Source organism: Falco biarmicus, chromosome 2 (genome assembly GCF_023638135.1).
Source record: "Falco biarmicus isolate bFalBia1 chromosome 2, bFalBia1.pri, whole genome shotgun sequence".
NCBI lineage: Eukaryota > Metazoa > Chordata > Aves > Falconiformes > Falconidae > Falco > Falco biarmicus.
In genome coordinates this window covers 14765344-14788687 of record NC_079289.1, presented here as the reverse complement: position 1 = coordinate 14788687, position 23344 = coordinate 14765344, and the positions used below count along the sequence as shown (strand labels likewise).

The window sequence follows — 23344 nt, the reverse complement described above, 5'->3', positions numbered from 1 at the left end:
CTCCCTTAATGAGAAGACAGAGTGCAACACAGCTGCTGTATGCATCCAGAATATTTACAACTACAAAATCAGTTATACTTGCAAATTCAAGTGGAATCTTTGAATTTGGCACTCTTCTATTGTGTATGATCAATAAACCACTTACAAATTATTCAGCTTAAGAAACATCAAAAGAAAGTCAAAACTCTCTAGGCCTCCTAAGTAACAAAGAAGAATGAAGAATAATCTGAAAGTGTTCTGAGATGCAGTTCTCTTCTGAGGCTTTATTCAAACCCTGTCTCTTTCTGCCTCTTACAATGTCTTTCCCTAGCTGCCTAGGGATTTTTCTCAGATTCCCAGTCCTTTATCTCTCTTCATTCTGCCCAATTACTGTCAATGATTCCAAACTTTCCAAGACCACTGAAATTTTCAAGAGACCCAAGTAGGATACAAAACGTTTTTGCTGGGCTCCCCCAGTACCATTCCAGTCAGAATTATAATCAGATTTCTTTAAATGCAATAGCAGTTCATAGTAGAGTGTACATGATAAAGAAACACTTAGAGCACAAGGTATTTCAAATTAAGTAACTTCCCACAGCTTCCCTATCTTGCTGAAAAAAAATCTGTGCACCTTCAAGAAGAAGAGTTTTGAAGAATAAGGAGTGAGAGGCTGCTTGGGAGCAGTTGTTTAAAGAAACTGAGAAGCAGCCTATAATCAAAGAGCAATAGAAGCCTACCAGAGGGCAGGTAGCAATGGCTTAAGTGTAGGGTGAAAAGGCAGCCCAGATGGAGTAAGAAAGCAGGGAATGGTTTTACTTGAAATTTCTGTGAATTAAATAATATTCCTGTAATTAAAATAAACTGGCTCCCCATTACAAAGAATATCACCCTGGAACAGTGATAACTGAACACACAGATGCATACCAGGGAGAAGAGCATAGGTCTATTACAATATTAAAAAACTTTTTGTTTCTGGTAGTCCTGGAAAATTAACCTTTCCATCCTCTTCTTACCTGCTTCGTTGGTTCTGATCACTCGCGATGGTACACTGGGGTCTCCAGTCCCAATTTTGTTGGTTGCTACAACTCTGAACTCATACTCCACCCAAGGGTTCAACTCGACAGCCATAGCAGACTCCATGTCACCACTTATCACATCTGGAACTGCAGATGGCAAAGAAATGTGTAGGTCACTCAGACATCTGAAGTTTAAACGCAGTGTCACAATGGCAAGTGGACTGGGTGATACAATATGGCCATTAGAAAGATGGACGTCAAGGATCTAGTATGTCGGAAATCACAGCTAGGTTTTTGGTACTCTGTGGTACCCCTGAAAAGGCACAGATTAAAGGATATAGGGGAGAGCTTTCTGCTTATTCACAGATGCATCATGGCAGGTGTCTTTGTGCTGTCCTTTCAGAGCTGTTGCTAAGTAATGTGAAAAGAATAAAAAAAAAAAGAAAAAAAAATCAGTGCTTTTAATTTATCATTGTTCTCTTAAGAGTGTCTGTTCCTGCAGTTGCAGATGGTTATTATTGTGAAGTGCAGGAGTTTTGAACAGTCTACTGGTGCTGTTTGAAAGTGTCTCTCACCTGTTTTTACGGTCTGCCAGCCAAGAGAAAATGGACTGCGTGCTTGCAGGTTGTAGAGGGAGATAGGGCTGTGATTGTCTGCCCCAGGACTCCAGGAGAGTGTTGCTGTGGTGTCTGTAATTTCCTCCACTATTACAACCCCTGGGGGACCAGGAGGACCTAGAAATAAAGTGGAATAATCAAACAGACCACACCACCATTGTGGATGAGCAGCATTAATATAGGAGATGCATTCTGTAGGGACCCGTTGGAGTTCAATATCCATGAAATATAAGGGTTAAAATGCACACCACTACATCATGGAGATACCTCATTTCCATGATTTCTGTGGGTAAATAGTGATTATTTCTACTCTTTAAATGCTGCATGGGTGAGTATCAATTAACTTGTCAGAGTGACAGCAGAAGAACTAGAAATAGAAACAGATTAATAAAGAAAAATCTCCATTATAATTGTTCTGAACCTAAAATTAAAAGAAAAAAAGAGCAACTTTAAGAAGCATCCAGGCTAGACTGCACAGTCACAATCACATTTTCTCTTTGCGTGAAACTTGTCAGCAGGAAAGACAAATAGTGATCAAAATGAAGCACAGGTGGATGTGCTACTTGGAGAACAATAATATTACTAATAACTAAGTCAAAGATACAGCATTCATCCTTTTTCTCAAATTCACTCATTCAGGGAAACCTCCTGGATTAGATTTCTGCTGGAAGTCCATTAACTGTTTAATTGAAAACTATTATAAACGAAACAAGACCCAAATTCAAATATTGTGAAGGCTGATAATTACTATAGCTCTATTAAAAACAAACAAAAAAAAACACAACAACCTCTCACTCGAGAAATTAAAGGATTATTTATTCCATTTAGCTGCCCCAAATGAGAATATGTTAATCACCATTTATAAAGGCCATGCAACTGACCCAACAAGTGAGGTCTCTGGTAACAAACGTTACTTTACAATGAAAAATGTGACTATAATGTCCCATTCCTACCCTAATTTTCTTCTTTAAATCTTCCTGATATTGATATTACTGGTGTTTGAAAACTGTGCATTCGCCCTTGTCAAACTAAGTCAGAGGCAAAGTTTTCCTGGTTCAGGATCCTCTTCCACAGTTGTTGTAACTAGATGTTTAGGATAAAATGTGCATCTCTGTTATGCATAAATGCAGAATAAGCATCTCTCTTGTGGTTTCTTATACTTAAAAGCTTACGTAAGTCCTGAAGGACAGGATTTAATACTTCTGTAAAACATTAATATTATTAATAGCTATAATTATTTATGACAAATCTGGATTTACTTGGCATCCAAGACCCTTCTGATTCTTTTCCATCCTCCTGTTCTTGAAGGGTGAAGTTTTGCTTCTGCTCCTACACAGACAAAGGACTGTGAAATCAGAAATGTACTACTGGACACTTCCTCCCAAAATGAAACTGCAGGAAAGGTGATGATGGAAACAACTTTATTAATAGAAAGCAATTGCTGCTACACTTCTGTGGGAGCCTGATGCTGTTTGCATGTATCATAAGCTGTAGTGGAGCAGGTCCTTTGGATCCTTCCATTCCCGTGAGCTGTGGTGAGTGGTGCAGTCCCACTTGCTGATCTGTCAGAGCTCTGCACCTGCAGACCAGGGTGGCAAACACTTGGGTCTGGTGCCACCATTTGAAGTCGCAATTGTAGCCAGGATTTCTGCATTACTGAGCTTAGCATTATTATGTTTCTGTGCTGTTTCATGCAATCAAATCTTTTGCTGGCCAGAATCCTTAGTCCTTGAGTAGAAACAAATTTAACTGAGTATCAAAGGCTAAAAAACCGCCATCAACTGAAGTATTTTTAGTTGCTGTGATTTTTTGTCATTTGCAGCTGCAAACAGCTTTATATTTCCTCTGATGTGCCTTCAACAAAAGTATGTTTACATGAACTATAACAACAGTATGATCAGAGTTTTGTAATACTTGGGCTCAATAGCTTCAGAGTGAGAGAGAGACATTCAATTCTTTAAATGAGAAAGTAATTTACGCTATTCACTTGCCTCTGTTTACTTGGCAATGATCTACAAGCAACTAATTGAGATTAATATGTTAGAAATACATGGCATTTAGAAATAATAGCAACAAAAAAAGAGAAACAAATGTCTGAAATTGAAGGGATTCAATTCCTTCCATTTCAGGAATGGAAGGAATTCAATAAAGTTGAGTACTATGGATGTATGATGGAAGAAGATTGTCTCCACAACACACTGCAGTCATCTTCCCAGGAGCCCAGGGTACAGCTCTGCACTAGAGAAGAACAAGTTTTTCCACTTCCATGGGTGGTGAGGAGCTTCAGCGCTGGGAGCGTGTCCTCTTCCCTTCCTCTGCCTGCTCAGCAGGCTTGACTTTGCCACTGTCAGTGCTGTTCATCGAGTCACAAATGGTGCTGGGGTAAGATGGTGCCACCTCTTGGACACCTTGTGACTCTTGGCCTTTTGGAGTCCCACCTTAATTTGCAGTTGAAAGGTCTTGCTTTTCCTCCTGGAAGAAAGCATGGCAGAAAGATGTATCCTCTGCACTCCTGCCTTCCTGCCAAGATTTTTCTGTTCTTTGATGGGAAGCACCAGGTCAGGCCTTCATCTCAAAATAGCAAGTCCTGGGGCTAATTTAATAAAACAGGGTGATCTTCAATCTCTATCATCTGTTGTTTCAGGCTATCTGTTGATGTAGGAAAATACTAGTGAAATTTTTATTTGTAGCCATGAGGGAAGGTTTAAAGGAAAGCTGGGATCTTGATACAATCATACGCTTTTCCTGGGTTGGAGCCCTAGGCCCAGAGTTATATCATGGTCCTGAGCACAAACAAAATTAAAGGGAAATATTTTAGTACTTTTTCTTTATGACAATATTTCTTCTGTGCACACCAAATGTTGTTAAAGAGTTTGTAGCCACTGTATTATAGACAAAAGAACAAGCATCTTGCTTATATTAAAGGATTTGAAATATATTTATGCAGATATCTCCTGCTAAATTCTTAATATATTTTGTTGTTGGAGTTCTCTCATGTTTTTTAAACCTCCTAAATGCATTCCTTAGCATGACAATGTGTCATTATGCTTTCTGAGATGTGTGCTTTTACACAGTCTGCAGGATGACTGCTAGAAAGCATTTCCACTTCCAACAGCAGGCATTCTTGAAAGCGGATTAATAAAAGACAAAAGCCTCAGTGATGACAAATGTATGACACTTAGCCAGGACCTGAGTGCTATGCAGATGTCACTCATTTTTGTAGAAATCTCATTAAATTTTATGCTTGGATGTAATCATTCATGGTGTCAGCTGGATGGCTAATGCACAGAAGCTTTTCTCCCAAGGGCTATGTTATTGTTCAGGATCTCTAAAACATTTTTTTAGTTGAGAATAACCAATTGAGGAAAAAATGCACAGTCTGCTTGAATGTTTCTCTGGAAACTACACAGAAAACGACTGGTCATAAATGCGCTACAGTGCAGTTGACCTTCATAGAGAAGACATTTGGGACTGCAATAGGCTCTTATGTGGCTCTAGGAGCACTGGAAACCTGATGTCAAGGACATTAGTCAGTTATCTTCTTTCAGAGCAATTCCACAGATTGATACTTCATTTCAGGACATGCATGACTGCATTTTGGCAAAGTTGTTTTATGTATCTTTTATTGTTGGAATGACCATCCTGAAAGGTCCTTTAGATTACTTGCCATGGTACAATGTTAATGTGAGAGTTCTTGAAAGACTATTACCAATAATAGCTGTAGTCATTCCATGAGGCAGTGCCCTTTCCTGTGAATCCCTGAATGTGGGCTGATTTACTCCACCGCTGCCTGACCAGCATAATTCTTACTTTTACCAAACAGCTAAGAAGCTTGATATGCAGCAGTTCATGAGCACAGATTTCTTGACCTGAAGATTTTCCTTTCTGAATGACAAAGTGTACTGGCTTGTCATCAGGAAGATGAGAAGAAAGAAAAAGAGGAAAAGAAAGAGTCAGTTACTACAGAATAATTGAAAAGGTGCTTGATAAAACAGGAGCTTGACTGTTGTAACAGAAATGTCTTTTGCTGTGCCCACCTATGAAGTGTTTGCACATGGTGGGGAAGAAGAGGATGGAGAGAAAGTTCAAGGTACAGTAAATGCAATAGGCACTATGGCTTTCATGGATACATATGTTTCCCCAGTCCTTCCACCTCTCCACGTATGGTGCACTTGAGTGGTTTCTATAAAGTAGCTACATAAGTGCCCTGGGCAGGTGGAGAGTTTATGCCACAACCAGTGGCAGGATAGACAGGGAAGTTAGACTCAGGATTGGAAGGTAAGAAAGAGAAGACATTGATGTTCCAGCCTTAATAGTTTTGACTCGTTCCAGGAATGAGGGTCAGGAGAAGTCCCTGGTGTCCTGTCTGAGAAGGCCTTTGGTGGTACAGATGTCACATTGTTCTCCTTTTCCCTGATGACTTCTCTGCTTTGTACAAACCTAAAAATAGGGGATTTGGGCAAGGCAACTTTCAGAGTTGCTGAGTGTTGTGAGCTCAGATGCCAGACTGCAGTCCAAAACCTCTGAGCTGGATGTTTGTGAAGTGGCAGTTGTGGCTTGACACAAAAGGTACAGACAGTGCAGGGAACATGAACTGAAATTTCACCTTAGGAGGAAAAACTCCAGTAGCCTATGAATTGCATTGTGAATGACATAGCTAGCAGGTCAAAAATAGAGTAAGAGACTGAGTTTTAGACATGACACTTTTATTGGCATGTCGTGCTGACTATCTTTAGCACTATAGGGCATCGCTTGCCAGCTGTCCCAGTTCTGGTCTGTACTGCCTCCTTTGCTCCCTGCAGTCACAGCGTGGGCACCAGCACTCCCGGATCTGCACGGGTCTCTTTTAGGCACTGAGTTCATGAACATCACCACATCTGATTTGTACTTTTGTACTTGTTTCTAGGTACTTTTTTTGACTGAAGTTACAGATATAAGTTGATATTTGTAAAAACATTTCTTGGAACAAAGGATCTTGTTTAAATTCTTAAAAAACTCCACAGCTTTTTAAAGAGATTAATTTCTTTCCCTTTCACACTGTTGAAGATATTATAACAAAGGTCCTGTTACAAGATCAGATAGCTGCAAATGTTTTGGTCTGGAGTCTGTGGGTTAAAGGGCTGATGCTACATCTACAGTAATATACTCTCTTCTAAAATTGTAAAAGTTTTAGTTATGCTGATATACTGAAAAGGGCCAAAACACAAATCTGAACTCTAGCACTGATCCTCTGTGCCATTATGTTGTCAGCCAGTCCCTATCATAATTTCAGCCCTGTGCAACTATAACTCTCCCAGCCAATGGCTTGGCACAATTTATGGATTACCATGGGCTGGGGCAGATCCCAACAGGCAGTTTGTTGTACCCATCCTATTTTGAGCAGGGAGGGCAACCAGAAATGTAGCTGTGTGGATGGGAACTCTGCTGTATCCATTGGCCCCAGGGAGCAGTTTACTATTATGGACATATTCTGTGAGTCCAATTAATGGGGTCTGTGCTTAGGGCATCTTCCTGGCCTTTGCTACAGCTCATATGTAATTTCAAGGACCAGCAAGAATCTGCTGACCTTGTTTATGTTCCATTTAATAATGTTGTGTTTGATGGCCTTTAAACCCAAGTGCTTGTCTTTAAGTTTTATTGGCAATATCACAACTGAAAGGAGCAGTGTGGTCAACCTAACCAGCAGTTCCTGCATTATATTTGCTCCAGGTCAGTGGAGTTCAGAGGAAACATTACTTCTCCAAAAATATATCGAGAGTGGATTACTTGCTTAGATTGGTAGTTTTGCCAGTCTACAAGATGAATAGCTTTAACCTCTTTTTTATTTTTAGACCACAAAATGTGTACTCTTAAACCGCAGATTGTAGTCACAAAGGCTTACATCCCTTTACACTACAGGATTGCTTTCTGCTCCATTTCAAGATCTTACAGCTTCCAGGTAGCTGTTTGATCTTAAAGCTCATTTTACTTACAGTAGGCATGCACAGTGCATTTGGTTAGCTTTCCATGCACAGTCTTACAATACATGTTATACATCGTAGAAGAAAGCTGATTTTCATCTTATTTTTAAGAAATCTTCTTGCCATCAGTGTTGTACTAATATTTGTATAGTTCAAAGGATTTCAATTAGCTTTGTATATGCTAATAAGTTTCCAAGGGTGTACATCACTGACACAGAGAATTAGGAAGACTGGGCATTATTTCTTTCTTCCTCTACAAAAGCACAAGGTCTATTAACATCCATAACAACAGAAAACACATTTTGAGCAGTAAGAGTAAAAGGGATGATAAAAGCAAAAAACAGTGAATGTACTATTACTAAACCCCCCAGAAAATATCTGGCATCTAAATCTACAAAAATCCTTACGTATAGACCAAGGCGATAGTGCTGGAAACAAAGTTAACAGTATTAATGCTTAGAAAGCACAGACCTATTTGTAACAGAACTGAGACCTATAAATTATTTGAATTTCTCCTAAAACAGTTTATAACACAAGGAAACATACAGAAATATTTTTTCTGCATTTTATTTATTTGACCTCTTTTTGTTACATAAGATGGCATTTTTTGTTAGTTAGCATCTCAAATTAAAAAATTAAGCAAACTTGCCTGACTGCTGCATTACTGTAGTTCCATTGCAAAGAGCTAATGGTCTTTTTGTTTGCAATGCTCTCCCGTACTTAATTACCTTGTCGTGTCAACATTTGCTACAGGTTACAGTTTACACTGTTTACATTGAAGAAAGTCAAATATTGAATAAGGCATTTTGGGACTAGTACCTTTTGCTCCTTTGCAAAACCAATCAGGCTGCACTGTATCTAGAACACATAAATGGATCAATCTGAAAGGAAGTTTGGTAATTTGGAGATGAGCTGGTTGCTCCATAGGCTGTTGTAAGGCGGTGTGTAATGCAGCATCCCACTGCAATCCCCGCAATCAATGCTACTTACTCTCTTGGGCATAATATATTGTAAACGAGGTTTGCAAGAGCAATTTACAAATAGGGCTTAAGTGATGGAATTTATTTGACAACTTAAAATTATTGAACCCAGTAATTTATTATGATAAAAAGCTTTCATTTATTAAATAAGTATTAAAATACTGAAGACTTGGTACTGTTGATTAGGCATTTAAGTTTTCGCAGATGTAAAAAACCCCTTTAACTTCAAAGCCTTGTATTCTTAACTCAGTCTTGATGATGCTAAAAAGAAATGCAACACAAGGAAAAGATTATAATGAAAAATAACCTACATTGGTGTTTGTGGTGTCACTATAACTGCTAACAATATAGAGGTTCTTATACGAAAAATAATTTCTCCGTTCTAAATGTTTGAAGCACTGTACCCATCCACATCAGACAATATGTCACAGTAAATTTTGCAGTGATCCTCTAATCTGCAAGAAACTTCCTGGTGTTCTTGGAAACTGCTGTTGCACCAGAAGTACTACTCATCTCAGCGCAGGTGAAATGAATCTCTACTCTTAACAGACTATAAAGAGTCTCATGCTGATCTTTGTGGAAGCATGTTAGACTCCTATGTGACATTCCCAGCTCACACTATATTCTGTGCTGAACTGTACAGGTGTTTTTCTAAGCCAACCCTCCAAACTTGCAGAAGAAAAAGTAAGAAATGTGTAATAATTGATTTTGGTAGATTTTTTACTCAAGCTTTTCCGTGTTGCAGCCTATGGCAAAGCAAGGGTTGAAACAAGTTCATTAGAAAACTATGTGTTTCAAGAGCAAAGGGACACTTTTTGCCAAATGTCATTGTAAGAAGTAGCCTGCTCTTAGCTATGACTTCTGCTGTTGCTCTTTAAAACCTCACCATATATGAATAACAGATTTTGTATTGATTAATTAAACAAACACAAAGTAAAAACACTGTTGCCTTTTTTTTTTTTTTTTTTGATTGGACCAACCTAAGTTAATAAAGATGAGCCCCTTCATGGTGTCAGCCTTTTTTATGACAGAAGCATTTGGTGTTTTAAATGACCCTACAGTGAAACATGGTGGAATCACAGGATCATGAAGATGTCCTTTGTAATGAAAAGATGAATGCACAGATTGCTTCAAATTTCTACAGCATCATGGGGAAATAAGAATGTAATAATCCTGTTTTGGAAGACAGGCTTTAAAAACTAAATTAATTTACCAAGCAGACATTGTCTTGAGGAAACCTGACACATTGATGGCTACAAGATCACCCGAGACATCTGTGAGATGCAAGTCTCCTGGCTGATACTTGGGTGTTTGGTAACCATGTTTGTGATCATATCATTAGTGTCAGAACATGACATGCATATTTATCCTGTATTAGAGCCTTCTGCTTTGGCAATCACTTCTTTGTGAAAAATCAGTACACAGGCAGCTCAACTACTGGTGTGCCAATGATAGATGGAAAACCAGCCAAGCTGAAACATTTTGTTGTTCTGCTTGTCTGCTACTTAATATTCACTGAAAGTTGAAGATCTGGGTGGATAAATAGAGGCTGGTAGCCAGACAAAGCACGTGACATTGGAAACCTATTTTTGGACTGATGTCAAGAGCAGGACTGACATTCATAAAAATCATAAATCACTTTTGCTTCTTTTATGGCTGATGACTTCATGTGTTAGGGAAAACATTTGTTGACTGTGTAGCAAATATCTATATTCTCCTGTAAACATCCTTGTTTGCATGGCAAACAGTTATTCTGCACATATTTTGCTTGGGTGAGCAAACAACAGAAGGCATAAATGGAATGAAATCAGGCAATGACTTGGGTGTCAGGAATGTAAGACCATAGCTGTGATTTATGTTGTATTTATTCACCCCACTAAAACTATTCCTTTGACCATCAGACATACATAATTCCCATTATGGGATTTCTCTAAAGCAGCACATTTGTGTGGGCCTAGTGCCAGCATAGTTACCACCCTATGTGAAAAGCTGTTTTCTCTTCTGAATGTCCTTGAGCTGTACCTGACGGGGTCTGATGACCATCTTCCAGAAAATCTTGCAATGGCATTTAAGACTTTATGGCTATCTGCCTCATCACCCTGCTAGAGGACAAATCTGGTGCAGAGGGCACATGCCAGTCATTTAGCTTTTCCCTTTCCCAGTACACACTATAGTGTATTAGCTTAAGTTGTGGACAAAGGTTCCCCTAAGGACTACGTTCATTTTTGGAGCAACTTAATAGTCAACTTAATAAAAGAAGAAAATATTTGGGTTGCTAGAGATACCCTAACTTGTACCCTACACAGTCAGGCTCTCATTTGTTTGTCTCTTGACTTCTGTGCTCCTGGTTACTCTGCCTCAGAAAGAGGGTTGAACACATCTTAGAATCATAAAATTGTTTAGATTGGAAAAGACCTTTAAGAACACCAAGTTCAACTGTTAACCCAGGATTGCCAAGTCCACCACTAAACCATGTCCCTAAGGACCACATATGTGTTTTTTAAACACTTCCAGGGATGGTGATTCCACCACTTCCCTAGGCAGCCTGTTCCAATGCTTCACCACCCTTTCAGTGATGAAATTTTTCCTAATGTCCAATTTAAACTTCCCTTGGTGCAGCTTAAGGCCGTTTCTGCTTCCCTTGCCACTTGTTATTTGGGAGAAGAGACTGACCCTTTCCACCAGGCAGCTTTCCAGCGAATCTTCCCCAAACCTGTAGCATTGTATGGGGTTGTTGTGACCCAAGTGGAGGACCTGGCACTTCTCCTTGTTAAATCTCATACAATTGACCTTAGACCATCAATGCAGCCTGTCCAGATCCCTCTGCAGAACCTTCCTTCCCTCAAGGAGGTCAACACTCCTGCCCAGCTTGGTGTTGTCTGCAAAGTTTCTGAGGGTGCACTCAATCCCCTCACCCAGATCATCAACAAAGATCTTAAACAGGACTGGCCCCAATACTGAGCCCTGGGGATCACCACTTGTGACTGGCCACCAGCTCTATGTAACTCCATTCACCACCACACCCTGGGCTCAGCTGTCCAGCCAGCTTTTAACCCAGTATAAAGCACACCCATCCAAGCCATGAACAGTCAGTTTCTCCAGGGGAATGCTGTGGGAGACAGTGTCAAAGGCTTTAGTAAGGTGCAGGTAGACAACATCCACAGCCTTTCCCTCGTTCACTAGGTGGGCCATCTTGTCGTAGAAGTTGCTCAGGTTCCTCAATCAGGACCTGCCTTTCATAACCCCGTGCTGGCTGGGCCTGATCTGGCAGTTGTCCTGTACATGTCACATGATGGCACTCAGGGTCATCTGCTCCATAACCTTCCCCAACACCAAGGTCAGGCTGACAGGTCTGTAGTTCCCTGGATACTCCTTCCTGCCCTTCTTGTAGATGAGTGTTACATTGGCTGACCTGCAGCCTTCTGGGACCTCCCAAGTTAGCCAGGACTGTTGATAAATGATGGAGAGTGTCTTGGCAAGCTCCTCTGTCAACTGCCTCAGTACCCTCAGGTGGATCCCATCTGGCCCCACAGACTTGTGCGTGTCTCAGTGGAGCAGCAGGTGACTTACCATTCCCTCCTGGACTATGGGGACTCCATTCTGCTCCTCATCCCTGCCTTCCAGCTCAGGGGGCTGAGTACCCTGAAGGTAAGTGGTCTTGTTATTATAGAGAGTGAGGCAAAGAAGGCATTAAGTACCTCAACCTTTTCCTCATCCCTTGTGGCAATGTTCTCCCCCATATCCAGTAAAGAATGGAGATTATCCTTGGACCTCCTTTTATATCTGATGTATTTGTAAAACATTTTTGTTATCATTTACAGCAGTGGCCAGCCTGAGTTCCAGCTGGGCTTTTGCCTCTCTGACCTTCTCCCTGCATAACCTCATGACATCCTTATATCCTCCAGAGATGCCTGCCCCTTCTTCCAAAGGTGGTAAATTCTCCTTTTTTACCTGAGTTCCAGCCAAATCTCTCTATTTAGCCAGGCTGGTCTTCTCCTCTGCTGGCTCATCTTTTGGCACATGGGGACACCCTGCTCCTGCGCCTTTAAACTTAATTCCTGAAGAATGCCCAGCCTTCCTGGGCCCCTTGGCCCTTCAGAACTATCTCCCAAGGGACTCTTGTCAACCAGTCTCTTTAGGCCAAAGTGTGCCCTTCAGAAGTCCAACATAGCTGTTCTGTTGACCCTCTTCCTTGCTTGATTTCCACCTAATCTACTGCCTGGAGGTATAGCATGCTCTTGAAGAGAGACAAGCGTATTTTTGAGCCTCAGTCTGAGACAGCAAAGAAGAGATATCCTGCCTTGTAGATAAACATTGCAGTTCTGAGCTAAGCTGTAAGTGGTTGGCATTGCTTCTTCTACCTTAAATCAGTTCTGGCTTTTGAGCTGAATCCTCTCATCCTCCTCATATTCGGACTCTGTGCCTTCCACAGAGTCAATGCGTCTATCTAGAGAGCATGATGAATCTCGGATGGATGAATAAAAGATTGTGAGTTATTTTTTTTTTCAGTACCTAAGAAGAAGAACAACTTGTGATGATGGATTGCAGTTTTTTAGAACTATGTTTTTTACAAGAAATGCTTTTTGAATTTAGGTAGTAGCCTATCTGAATATAAACAGATGATGTCATGCATGTCAGGACAGCAGACCTCTGAAGGTCACTGTTGACTAACATGAGACTACTGAAATACTGCTCATTTCACAACCCGCTCCAAGATTAAAATGCAAGACACTTAAGCTGGAAAGCTAATGTACTGCCTGACAGGTCCAGCTGCCAGTAGAACATCTGTTTCTGATGAAATACTCATTATTGGTAGCATTAGAAAAATGAAACAGAAAGAGGAAAAAAATAAGTAATCGGGGCTAGAAAAACAGCATTTAAGGAGCAGAGAAATTACTAGGGACCACTAAAAAGTTGTTTCTTACTTTAATAGACCTAGTTTAATCACATTTTCAAAACATTTAGAAAAGCATTTATGTTTTGTTTTGAGTAGTATGCACTGATGGGGCTTGAATCTTGATTTTGTCCAAACATGATCTAGAGTATCTTTTCATATATAGTTTTGAAGTGTTCCTGAAAGAGATTCACTAGATAAATATCATAATGAAAATACTGTTAGTTGTGTATTTCACTGCAACTTACCTAAAATCAAGACCTGTGAGGTAAGGTAGTGAATTTTAAAACAGTTTGAAAATAGTTTAAAAAAGATCTGTAGCTCATTGTAGAAAGCTGCAGAATAGAAATTTGCTGCTGTCTTAATTTCTTCTGCACATGTGCACACACACACATTTACATACATATGTAGTCAATTCAGAAATCTTCTTGTACCATTAATTACCTTCTTGTAAGTAATTAGACCCAAAAGAATTGAGTTTTATTTGGCACTACTCATTCTCTGTTCTTCAGATTGTCTTTCACTGGTAGACATTTTTGTAATTAAACTTCTACTGTATAATGCAGAACAAAAAAGAACAAGGGTGAAAATAGTGACAGTTAGTTACCTGCTATATATTCAAGCAACCTTCCAATAAAGTAACTATCAAAAGTGTCTTCAAAAAAGATAAATATGGTTTAAGGATACTGCATGCTTTCTCTGTAATAAATGGTACTGAGACACTGCAATGGCTTGAAAATGCAGTGGTGAATGTCTGTCTCTTGAAGATCAGCATGCGAGTTGTGAGCAATAGGAACCTGTAAATAGTTTGTTCCTCTTTACTGCATCTGAAGAGGCTGCAGCAAGGTATTACAAAGTTCTAGAAAACTGTCCTTTGACTTAAAAATAATGCAGCAGCGGAATACATAATTCAGTATAAATTTAGTAAACTTACTAATAGCAATAATTCTGATATTCATGAATATCTAAAGGATGGAAAATTAGATTATTTTAATGTAATTTACTCTTCATGTCCAATGTATTTCCTGTAGAAATGGTGGAAGCAGAACATTTTTTGAATTAAAAATTACAGTGATATATTAAAAAAACCCACCCTACATGTTCCTTACAATATAACTAACATTTGAAATGCTGTTGTATGGTGGTATGATACTATCAGCGTTCAAGACTGGCATTTTCTGTAGAGGCAAAAGGAGAGAAAGGTCAGAACAAGGATGTGCTGGAACTTTTCTTGCATCAGTACTTCTAACAGTTCATAACAAAGGTTCTACTATCTCAGTTTGGCCATGGGCTGCAACATTTCAAACACAAAGATGTTTTGTAATATGCCTAAAATGAAATTATTTTACCTAGAAACTCTACTGGAAATAAAGAATAACATAGGTTTGGATTTCAGACTTTACTGCATAGTGGCAATGGGTTTTCTTCATAGATGATGGCTTCCTCTGTCAGGTGGAATTCTTCAGAGTTTACTGAAATACTTATTGAGACATCTGTTGCTCATGGTGTCTTCTCCTAAGCAACGTCCAGTACCTCCAAAAGCTAAACCTAAAGAAGTTTGAAAGGTGCTGCAATTTGGGATCATCAGACAGTGTCAAATTGCACTGAGTGCACTCTATAAACTGAGATAGGGGGAGAAAAAAGAATTAGAGATACTGAAATTAAAATGAAATGCCTGTAGCAGTATATGAAGAGATAGATTAGATTTTCCTAAATATTCTGGATCTTTGAAATGCTGAAGTTTATAAAGAGTAATCATTAGCAACTCTGTACTGAATGTTTTAAACATTTTCTGGAATACAAAACAAAACCATCCTACATTTTTTGGTGAAAGAAATACTGGCATTACTCTCTTTTGCATAAGTTTTACAGATATCTTAAGGAAATTAACTACTTCAGCGAACCAAACATATCCTATAGTTCCATGAAAACTGAATTTTACATCGGACAAAAGAAGTCACACAGTATAAAGCATTTTGTGAAAGCGAAGCAAACATTTCTTACTGTATCTTAAAATTATCAAATCATAGACTCAAGAAAAGGAAAACATTGTAAGCAAATTATATTTGAATTTAAATTCCATTAAAAAGCACTTGCAGTTTTCATTTCATCAGCAAGGTGGCATGGTAATGAGACACCCACACGCATACATTCTGATACTGCTTACAATGCCCTTTCTTTTTTTTTTTAAATCTCAAATCTGTTCCTCAGAGAAGCATTTATTTTCAACACCAAATTCAATAAACTCATTTATATAACCAGTACTCTTAAAAAAATAATTTTGTGTCCAGTCTGCAGTCTCCTCGATAATAGTAAACTCAGAGATTTTTTGTCACTGATAAGCTTAATGGCATTAAAGTTGAGATTTCCTTGCCTATCTGTAGAGCCTCCAGCTCCTCTCTGAGCGAGGTAAAGGTAACACAAAAGGCCCTGCGTAACCTGCAAGGATGAATCAGATTTCATAAGGCAGCTAAAATGACATTATGTGTCTGTGTTGAGGCAACTGAATACCACCATCCTTATAGCGCCATAGCTCATAGAAATCTGATGGTCCTCAAAGTGACTTTATGGAAATATTTAACAGCTACTTTCATCACAATGTGAAGAGCCCTGCAGTCAGCCAGAAACATACCTTATCATTTAAAGCATATATTTGTCCTAAAAGCAATGGGTACGAACATCTCAAATCTAAAGTTGTGGTGGAATAAATGTTTTTGAAAGATTATAATCTCTAAATAATCTTGATTTTTTTTTATCTGGAGTTTTTCAAAATTTAATAAAATGTCTAGCTTGATTTATGCTTCCAAAAATGTACAATCTACAGTAACGCTATCCAGCTGTGCTGCTGAGCAGGGATCCACCTATCCTGGCATTGCAGGACTCACCAGTTGTAATGCCAGTTAGTGGGCTCTGATGCTGGTAAGTCAGTCCTCTGGTCCAGTCAGGCACTGAACACATGTGTGAGTACACACACACACACAGGTAGTGCAGAATGCAGAAATACTCTGCTTAACAGAGTGCACATAGTGCTAATACTCTGCTTTATTGTAAACTAGTGGGTCTGGGATATGATACGGGATGTGATCTGGGGTCCTGCAGGGCAATGGCTCTGTGCTCCTGTGCATAATCAGGAACATTAAATGACAGGTAAAGCAACTCAACAGATGACAGATCTGAGTCTAAAGATGCAGCCAAAATTTGGTGGTGACAATTCCACGTCTGAATAAAACCAAACCCATGTCATATTATGGGCCTTTTGGTTCCTTGCTCATATCTATTTTAGAAAAGGCTGCACGGTCCCTCCTCCTCTTAGGAAGCGAATGAATATTCCTAAACCATTAAAGCTGAGAGAATGGCTTGACCATAAGATGAAATGTAAAGCATTACATAAAAAAAACACAGACTCAGCCTACCTACCTTACACAGGCTTTGTCTACACCTTGACGCCACTTGTCTACATTTTGACTGATCTGGTATACCTTTTGTGCTATTACCTATCTCAAGACTGTATATCCATTAACCAACTGTCTTTTGTTTCTCGTTGTCATGTCTGCAGGTCAGTTTATGGTGAAACTGCTTTCAAAGACAGTAGGTTAATAAAAAGTGTTCTCAGTAGTATAAAATCTGAAAAATGATGTGTAGCACGGATGTCCCTGAAACCCACATATTTAAATTTCCTGGTACAATATTTTCTGGTGAGTGTGTTTTCAGGTAGCACTGTGAGCATACTCACCCCTAACAAGCAGTTCCGTCTCATCTGACACGGTGTCCGCCGCGGTCTCAACCCTGCAGCCATATCTCCCTGCGTGCATCAGGAGGATGTTTCTGATCATTAAATCTGCAGAGGACGCTTGCTGAAAGGAGGATGAAGTGCCACTTTAAAATTCAGTAAATCTTTGTTCAAGGTATAGTTTACGAGGGTGTTTTGTACAGTTTGAGAAACTCATGATTACAGCTTTCATCTTGCACTGTTTATGTGCCCTAATACCCTCTTTTGAGGATTATCAGAATATTGCATTTATACAATCATTAATAGGGATTAAAGAAGAGGATTTCAGTTTTTTATTAACTTTGACTTTGCTTAAAGCGCACCGTGCATATTTGCATGCTCAAAGGAAATTATTCCAAACTAGCACAAAGAAATTCATTAAGGAGATGAACAGAAATATTCTGAATGCAATCAAGACCTCTTACAAATGAAGGGCTCTTTCTTCCTCTTCCTCCTCCCTACAATGCAGTGACATTTGGAGTATGTCTCACTACTGTAATGAAATTAAGATAACTTGAAAGATAATGTTGATCAATTTTTATTAGCACAGAGAAAATTAATACTAAATATGACTGAGGAAATACAAACAGTTTCTCATTTTACCTGTTGAAATCTTTCTGTATTTAAATCTGAAACATGCAATCCCTGAATAAGTGTACATAGAGAACAAGTTCAACTTTTTGTTTTTTAGTATTCTAGCAAACGGTAATTACAATGACCCAAAATCATGATCAGAAAAGAGAAAACTGGAAAGTAGAACAGCCTTTTGGAAGACAAATGTCTTTTGCTAAGAATCTCTGTATTATTTCATAAATTCAAGTGATACTGCTAGATTTTGCATGTAGAAAATCATTGTTTTATCTAGACTTACTGAAGTCAATAAACGTTGCTCCATCAGATTTAGGGATCCCTAGCCCACAGGTATTGTTGATTTAAAATAGTCACTACTCAGGGAAAGAGCAGGTAAGTGGGAACAAAAGTCACCCTGACAACACCTTGACTACATTGTGTAGCAATCCTTAAAATGCTTGCAAATTCTTGATTTAATGTGAGCACCAATAATTTTAGCAAATTATTGCATTTTTGTTCCTTTCAAGGCATTTTTTTCCTCTTAATAGTCAAATGGAAATAATTTTAGCAGATTAACTGAGGATAGATAGATAAAATGTCCTAAAAATATCTCTAAATTACCTTATCATTGCTACTTTGTATGATAACGTGAACGTAAGAGATTTTTTTCAACATTAATGTAGAGTTTGTATAACATTATATTATAAATTACATATAGTTAATATTTTGGGCATAATTGTGTAAAAATTAATTATGTAACATACAATTACTACAATTATCCAATCTATAAGATATGACGCATAATTTTAATAATTACACAAACAATAATATATCCATTAAAATATATAACATTATATACTGCTGTATTATATAAACCAGTATTATATTCTTCCACTATTGACTATTATATATCTTCAGTTTATATAGTACTATATAAAGTACATATATAATGTATTGTATAGTGTTTAGTACATTTTATAAAATAATATAATGTCACAGGATATAACATATTTTAATAAAAATAATACAATATGGTATATGACTTATATTTACCATATATAGTATAGTATATATGACATTTTAATATCCGATTACTATATAGCTAATATAATATAATATACCTTACATTATATTTTATACAGATGTTGATATGCACTTCCTTTGTGTTTCACTTTAAGAAACTTTTATTGGATATAGGCATTTTCCTTCTCAGATTTTATTTACTTTGCTAACCAAGCAAAGGCTGACAGTCTTTCATTGAATTACATGTTCCCTGTGTCATAATATTCCTGTGCAGTGGTTCTAATTTGAGTCAGTTTGATTGTGAATGAGCAGAATTGTATCCTGCATTCAAAATAAAGTTTTACTACAGGTGTACATGTTGATACTTCTCTAGCTGTGCTGAAATATGCTACCAACTTCACCTGCATTCAGCTTTGGCTGTTTTTTTTGACACATATTGATTCTGTACTCAGGTAGATACACTCAGATCTTTATCCTTAATCATTTGCAAATTATGAAATCCTGCTTTATAACCAGTCATCCATATGTGCATGACCTTGTGCTTTGAAATATTACATTTCTTGTCTGTTCCTATGTGTTACTTTCATCATCTGCTGTATTGGTAATACGTCCAGTTTTGTACCATACAGTTGTCTTTTCCACACTCTTTTCTGCCAAGGTCATTAAAGACAAGATAAAACAGGATTGGTTCCAAGATCCAATCTTCTATACTTTAGTTTTTCCTTCGAGGCAGAAGAATTCCTTTCCAGCATGCCTTGGCACACGTTCTTCAGCCAATCTTATCTTCATTTGCAGATTTGGAACTGAACTTGTCGTAATATGCCATGTAGCACCAGGGCAAAATCTTTACCAAAGCACACTCATGCAAAGAAGGAAAAGAGAGGCAGAACATCAAGGCTGCCAGGAAGACCAAAGTGAATGTGGGCATAGTCTATAGCTTTATAACCCTGTAGATCTAAAAGCGTGAATACAATTGTAGTGTTTTGCCTACTAGAGTGTTTGGAGAGAAGATACTCAGACCAGTGAGGTATAATGCATTTCCTGTATTCTTGCTTTGGCATATCAAAATCACAGCAGTGGAAAGAATATCTGAGTACCCTGCAGCTCTAAATGCAGAAGAAGAGCACACAGTTCTACCAGGAACCAAATTCAGGCTACAATGTCTTTATGTTGCCTAGGACAGTAACATTTACTAGCCGTTGAAACATGGGTTGCTCAAGATGATTAGTGATTCTGGTACAAAGCTTTAGCTGCTAGAAGGCCAGAATCAGTCCACATTTGTCCCCTTTTGAGGGTAATTTACATTTAATGTGTGTTTTGTTGTTAAGTGGGAGGAAATGCATAATGGATAGCAACGGTGGTTTCATTGCTCAGGAGCTTTTAAAAATCTTGGCTGTCACTCCAGTTTCTATAGGGTTCATGAATGCGTGAATCCTAATATTCTTATCAGGAAAAATATAAGTATTTCATCTGCACACCTGCATAACTGGGCAGACAAGCAGCAATTGAAAGAATCATTGCTGTAAGTGGAGAGCAGTGCAGTACAATAGATCCCCATGAAACACATTTATTACAGCTTAACAGGATGTGCAGCCAGCATTGCTTAGGATGTGTGAGTGGAATGAAATTAAACTCATTGTGTTTATACAGATGGATATATGCTCAGACATTAGATTTTTGAGCATGGGAAATAATGGACATTTTCGCTTCCATTCAGATAGGCAGGAGCTATGTTTGAACAGGACCTTTAAAAATACCATATCATTTGCTGTTCAGTGGTATTTATAAAGTGGTCTTTATGAATTTTACAGACTCTTCCAAGTCTTGGAAGACAGATTATTTTGTTGATCAGTTTATCTCGTAATGAGAGGTTCAAGATCACAACAAAGCCAGTGTGTGTGTGTTTAAACTGATGCACTGGCTTTCCGAATCTTAAAAAAGTCTCTGCACCCTGTCATTGCAGCTGCTGCTTAAATTTGAGTGATTACAATGCAGCTTTAAAAAAACTGCTAAGCAGGAATGCAGCAGAGACTCCATTAAGAAAAGATCTAAGGTCAGAAACTTTGTCTTATGCTTTTAGTCTTCTCTCAGTGCAAAAAATGTAATGCTTCAACAAAAGCAGACACATACTCTCCCCTCTGGGGAAGACAAAAACTGGTGACCTGGATGCAAACAGTGTAGAAAGATCTCTCACCTGGACCAACATGAGTTAGAACAGCCTGGTCTATCAGCAACCATGTGGTCCCAATATTATTCAAAGCTGAAATGGTTAGTGTTTAAATTTTTTTGTCTACATCTAAATTTTGATTTTATTAAGTGTACATTTTTAAAAGCTCCTTTTTATTCCACTAATTTTATGTTTTCCAGTGAAAAGACATATTTTGCAATAAGTGCACTATTTCAAAGTAGCATTTTGTTAGAAAAATCTATATTCCTTGGTGTTCCGAATATCATATATTACCCATTTAGCCAAATATCAAAATCATTTATATTTGTTCAGTATAAACCTCTACTGTGTGGAATATATCTTGTACTTTACCTAAGCCAAGGCTTAAGAAAACCCCCAAAATAAAACAGATAGGTTTAACAGCCAACTTCTAATTATTTTAAGGAAAGCTAAATGTAACCTTCAAGGCCAGCATCAGCCATGGACCTACTGTAACACTCAACACAATCCTGGTCTTCATTAAGCAGTAAATAAATAATAATCCAGCTATCAATGCCATCTCTCTAGGAGATGTTTTCTCTAGGAAAACAAATTATTGTATAATTCGTATTATGCTCCTGAGTATCCTATTCATCAGGTTCTGGGAAGCTCCAGTGCTTAGTGCTGTGTCAATCTATTGCTCTCTCTGCTGCAGTGTGGCATGTTATCTGAGGTCATAGCTGTGCCTGCAATGTATCTAATTAGCTATACCTGTAAGGTCTTGTGTGAAGTAATTTTTTACAAGAATTGGTGCCACCTATACATAGCATTTGCTTTTGATGTGGAGATACTTCCCCAAACTTGAAAAGGCTCCAAGAAGCATGGAATATGCATACTTTGCTCAACATGGATCACCTTGTTGGATTTGCCTTTTGCACCCATTGCCCTAATGCTGGGAATTTACAGTGGAAGGGGGGAAGCCAACTTGCAGAGGAATTACTGTTGGTGAATTAGTACTTCTTCAGCCATCCTACATCCCTACAGAGAGGAAGCTGGGTGTGGATTTTTTCCTTTCCACTTCATAAATCCTAAGAGTTTGCGAGTTGCTTCACAGTAAACTAACCTTTACATCTGGTTCTTCAAGTGAAGAGTATTACTCTTTCTGGGAGAGTGAGTTCATTATTGTGAGTCAGTTGCTAGGAAACCTCCCTGTTAATCTGTCCATTCATTTGCTCAGTTTTTATCTCTAAACCAAGGCCGTTCATTCAGTATCCAACCTTTTCTTTTGAAGGCTTTGCACAAGAACAATCTTTATCTGCCTGCATTTGAAACGGAGCTCACAGTTATGCTATAGTACACGTTCTGAACCTTTAGTAAGTCTCTGCTTACTTCCCTCTGCCTCCTCCATGGAAGAATTAAATGTTGTTTTGCTTATTACACAGTTATATGTTCAAACTACAGAATCACATGTGTAAAATAGATATGAAACCTAGAAACCCTGAATCTTTCTCTTGTCATCATACCAATCCTAGCTTTCACTTAATCTTGTTTCGAATGCTGCTCATTTTCCACATTGATCGTCATACTTCCCTTCCACACTTCAACTGCAGTCCTGTGAACACAGCTCTGATTTATCTTGGAAAGAGGGACAAAAAGACAAGGAAGTTCAAAATACTGGGTAGTCAATAGAGATGCTGTGGCGACTCACAGCTCTCGCCCTCTGCATGCAAAGGCCTGGGTTCTAGAAAGGCTGCCTGTCATTGTGCCGAGGATTCAGGCTGGGAACTCAGCCTGGACAACATGCGGTGAAAATTGTCTCTCTGCGTGGGAAGAGCATGTCTAAAAGGGGTAGTGAGACTATTATAAATGATCATGGTTCCACAAAAGCTTAAATCAATGGCAAAAAAAGACCAGGCAAACACTGACTGCCATTGCAAAAATACTTTTATGATGAAAGCCTAAGGGGTGTTTCAGTCACTTCTTTACTGTGCCTACAGGGGTTTACTGAGGCTTGCTTGCTGTCATCTAAATCGCTTGACAGTGAGAGGTGAAGATGCTTTCTACAAAGTGGTTTCTATACAGAAGAGAATTCTTGGGAGGTACAAAAACTTAAAAAGCACCTAAATATTTTGTAAGCTGATATTCTGTATAAATTGAAAACAGTAAAACAATGGTCTATAATTAAATGGGACTGAGACGTAATCCTAAACAAGAATGACCTGCACTGTTAATGCTCTCTTGTTCAGCTTAAATGATTACTTAAAATACATGGGTGTTTTTACAGATAACACATATTCGTTTAATTCCTCACTCATACATTATTTGATGCAGAAAAAGAGCCTTAATTAATGAAATTCAGTCAGATTAAATAATAAGAAAATTACTTCCCA

At 38.4% G+C, this 23344-nt stretch overlaps 1 protein-coding gene across 4 annotated transcripts in view; it reads right to left on the bottom strand.

Annotated features, from left to right (window-relative positions):
• Nucleotides 1–23344, bottom strand: part of CNTN5 (contactin 5) — a 678174-nt gene that overhangs the window by 39451 nt on the left and 615379 nt on the right. For all 4 annotated transcript variants that reach the window (XM_056329576.1, XM_056329574.1, XM_056329577.1 and 1 more), the window contains 3 exons: nucleotides 17180–17300; nucleotides 1571–1729; nucleotides 993–1142 (listed from right to left, as the gene is read on the bottom strand). In XM_056329576.1, the coding sequence (XP_056185551.1) occupies nucleotides 993–1142; nucleotides 1571–1729; nucleotides 17180–17300 (430 nt within the window). The remainder of the gene's footprint in view (nucleotides 1–992; nucleotides 1143–1570; nucleotides 1730–17179; nucleotides 17301–23344) is intronic.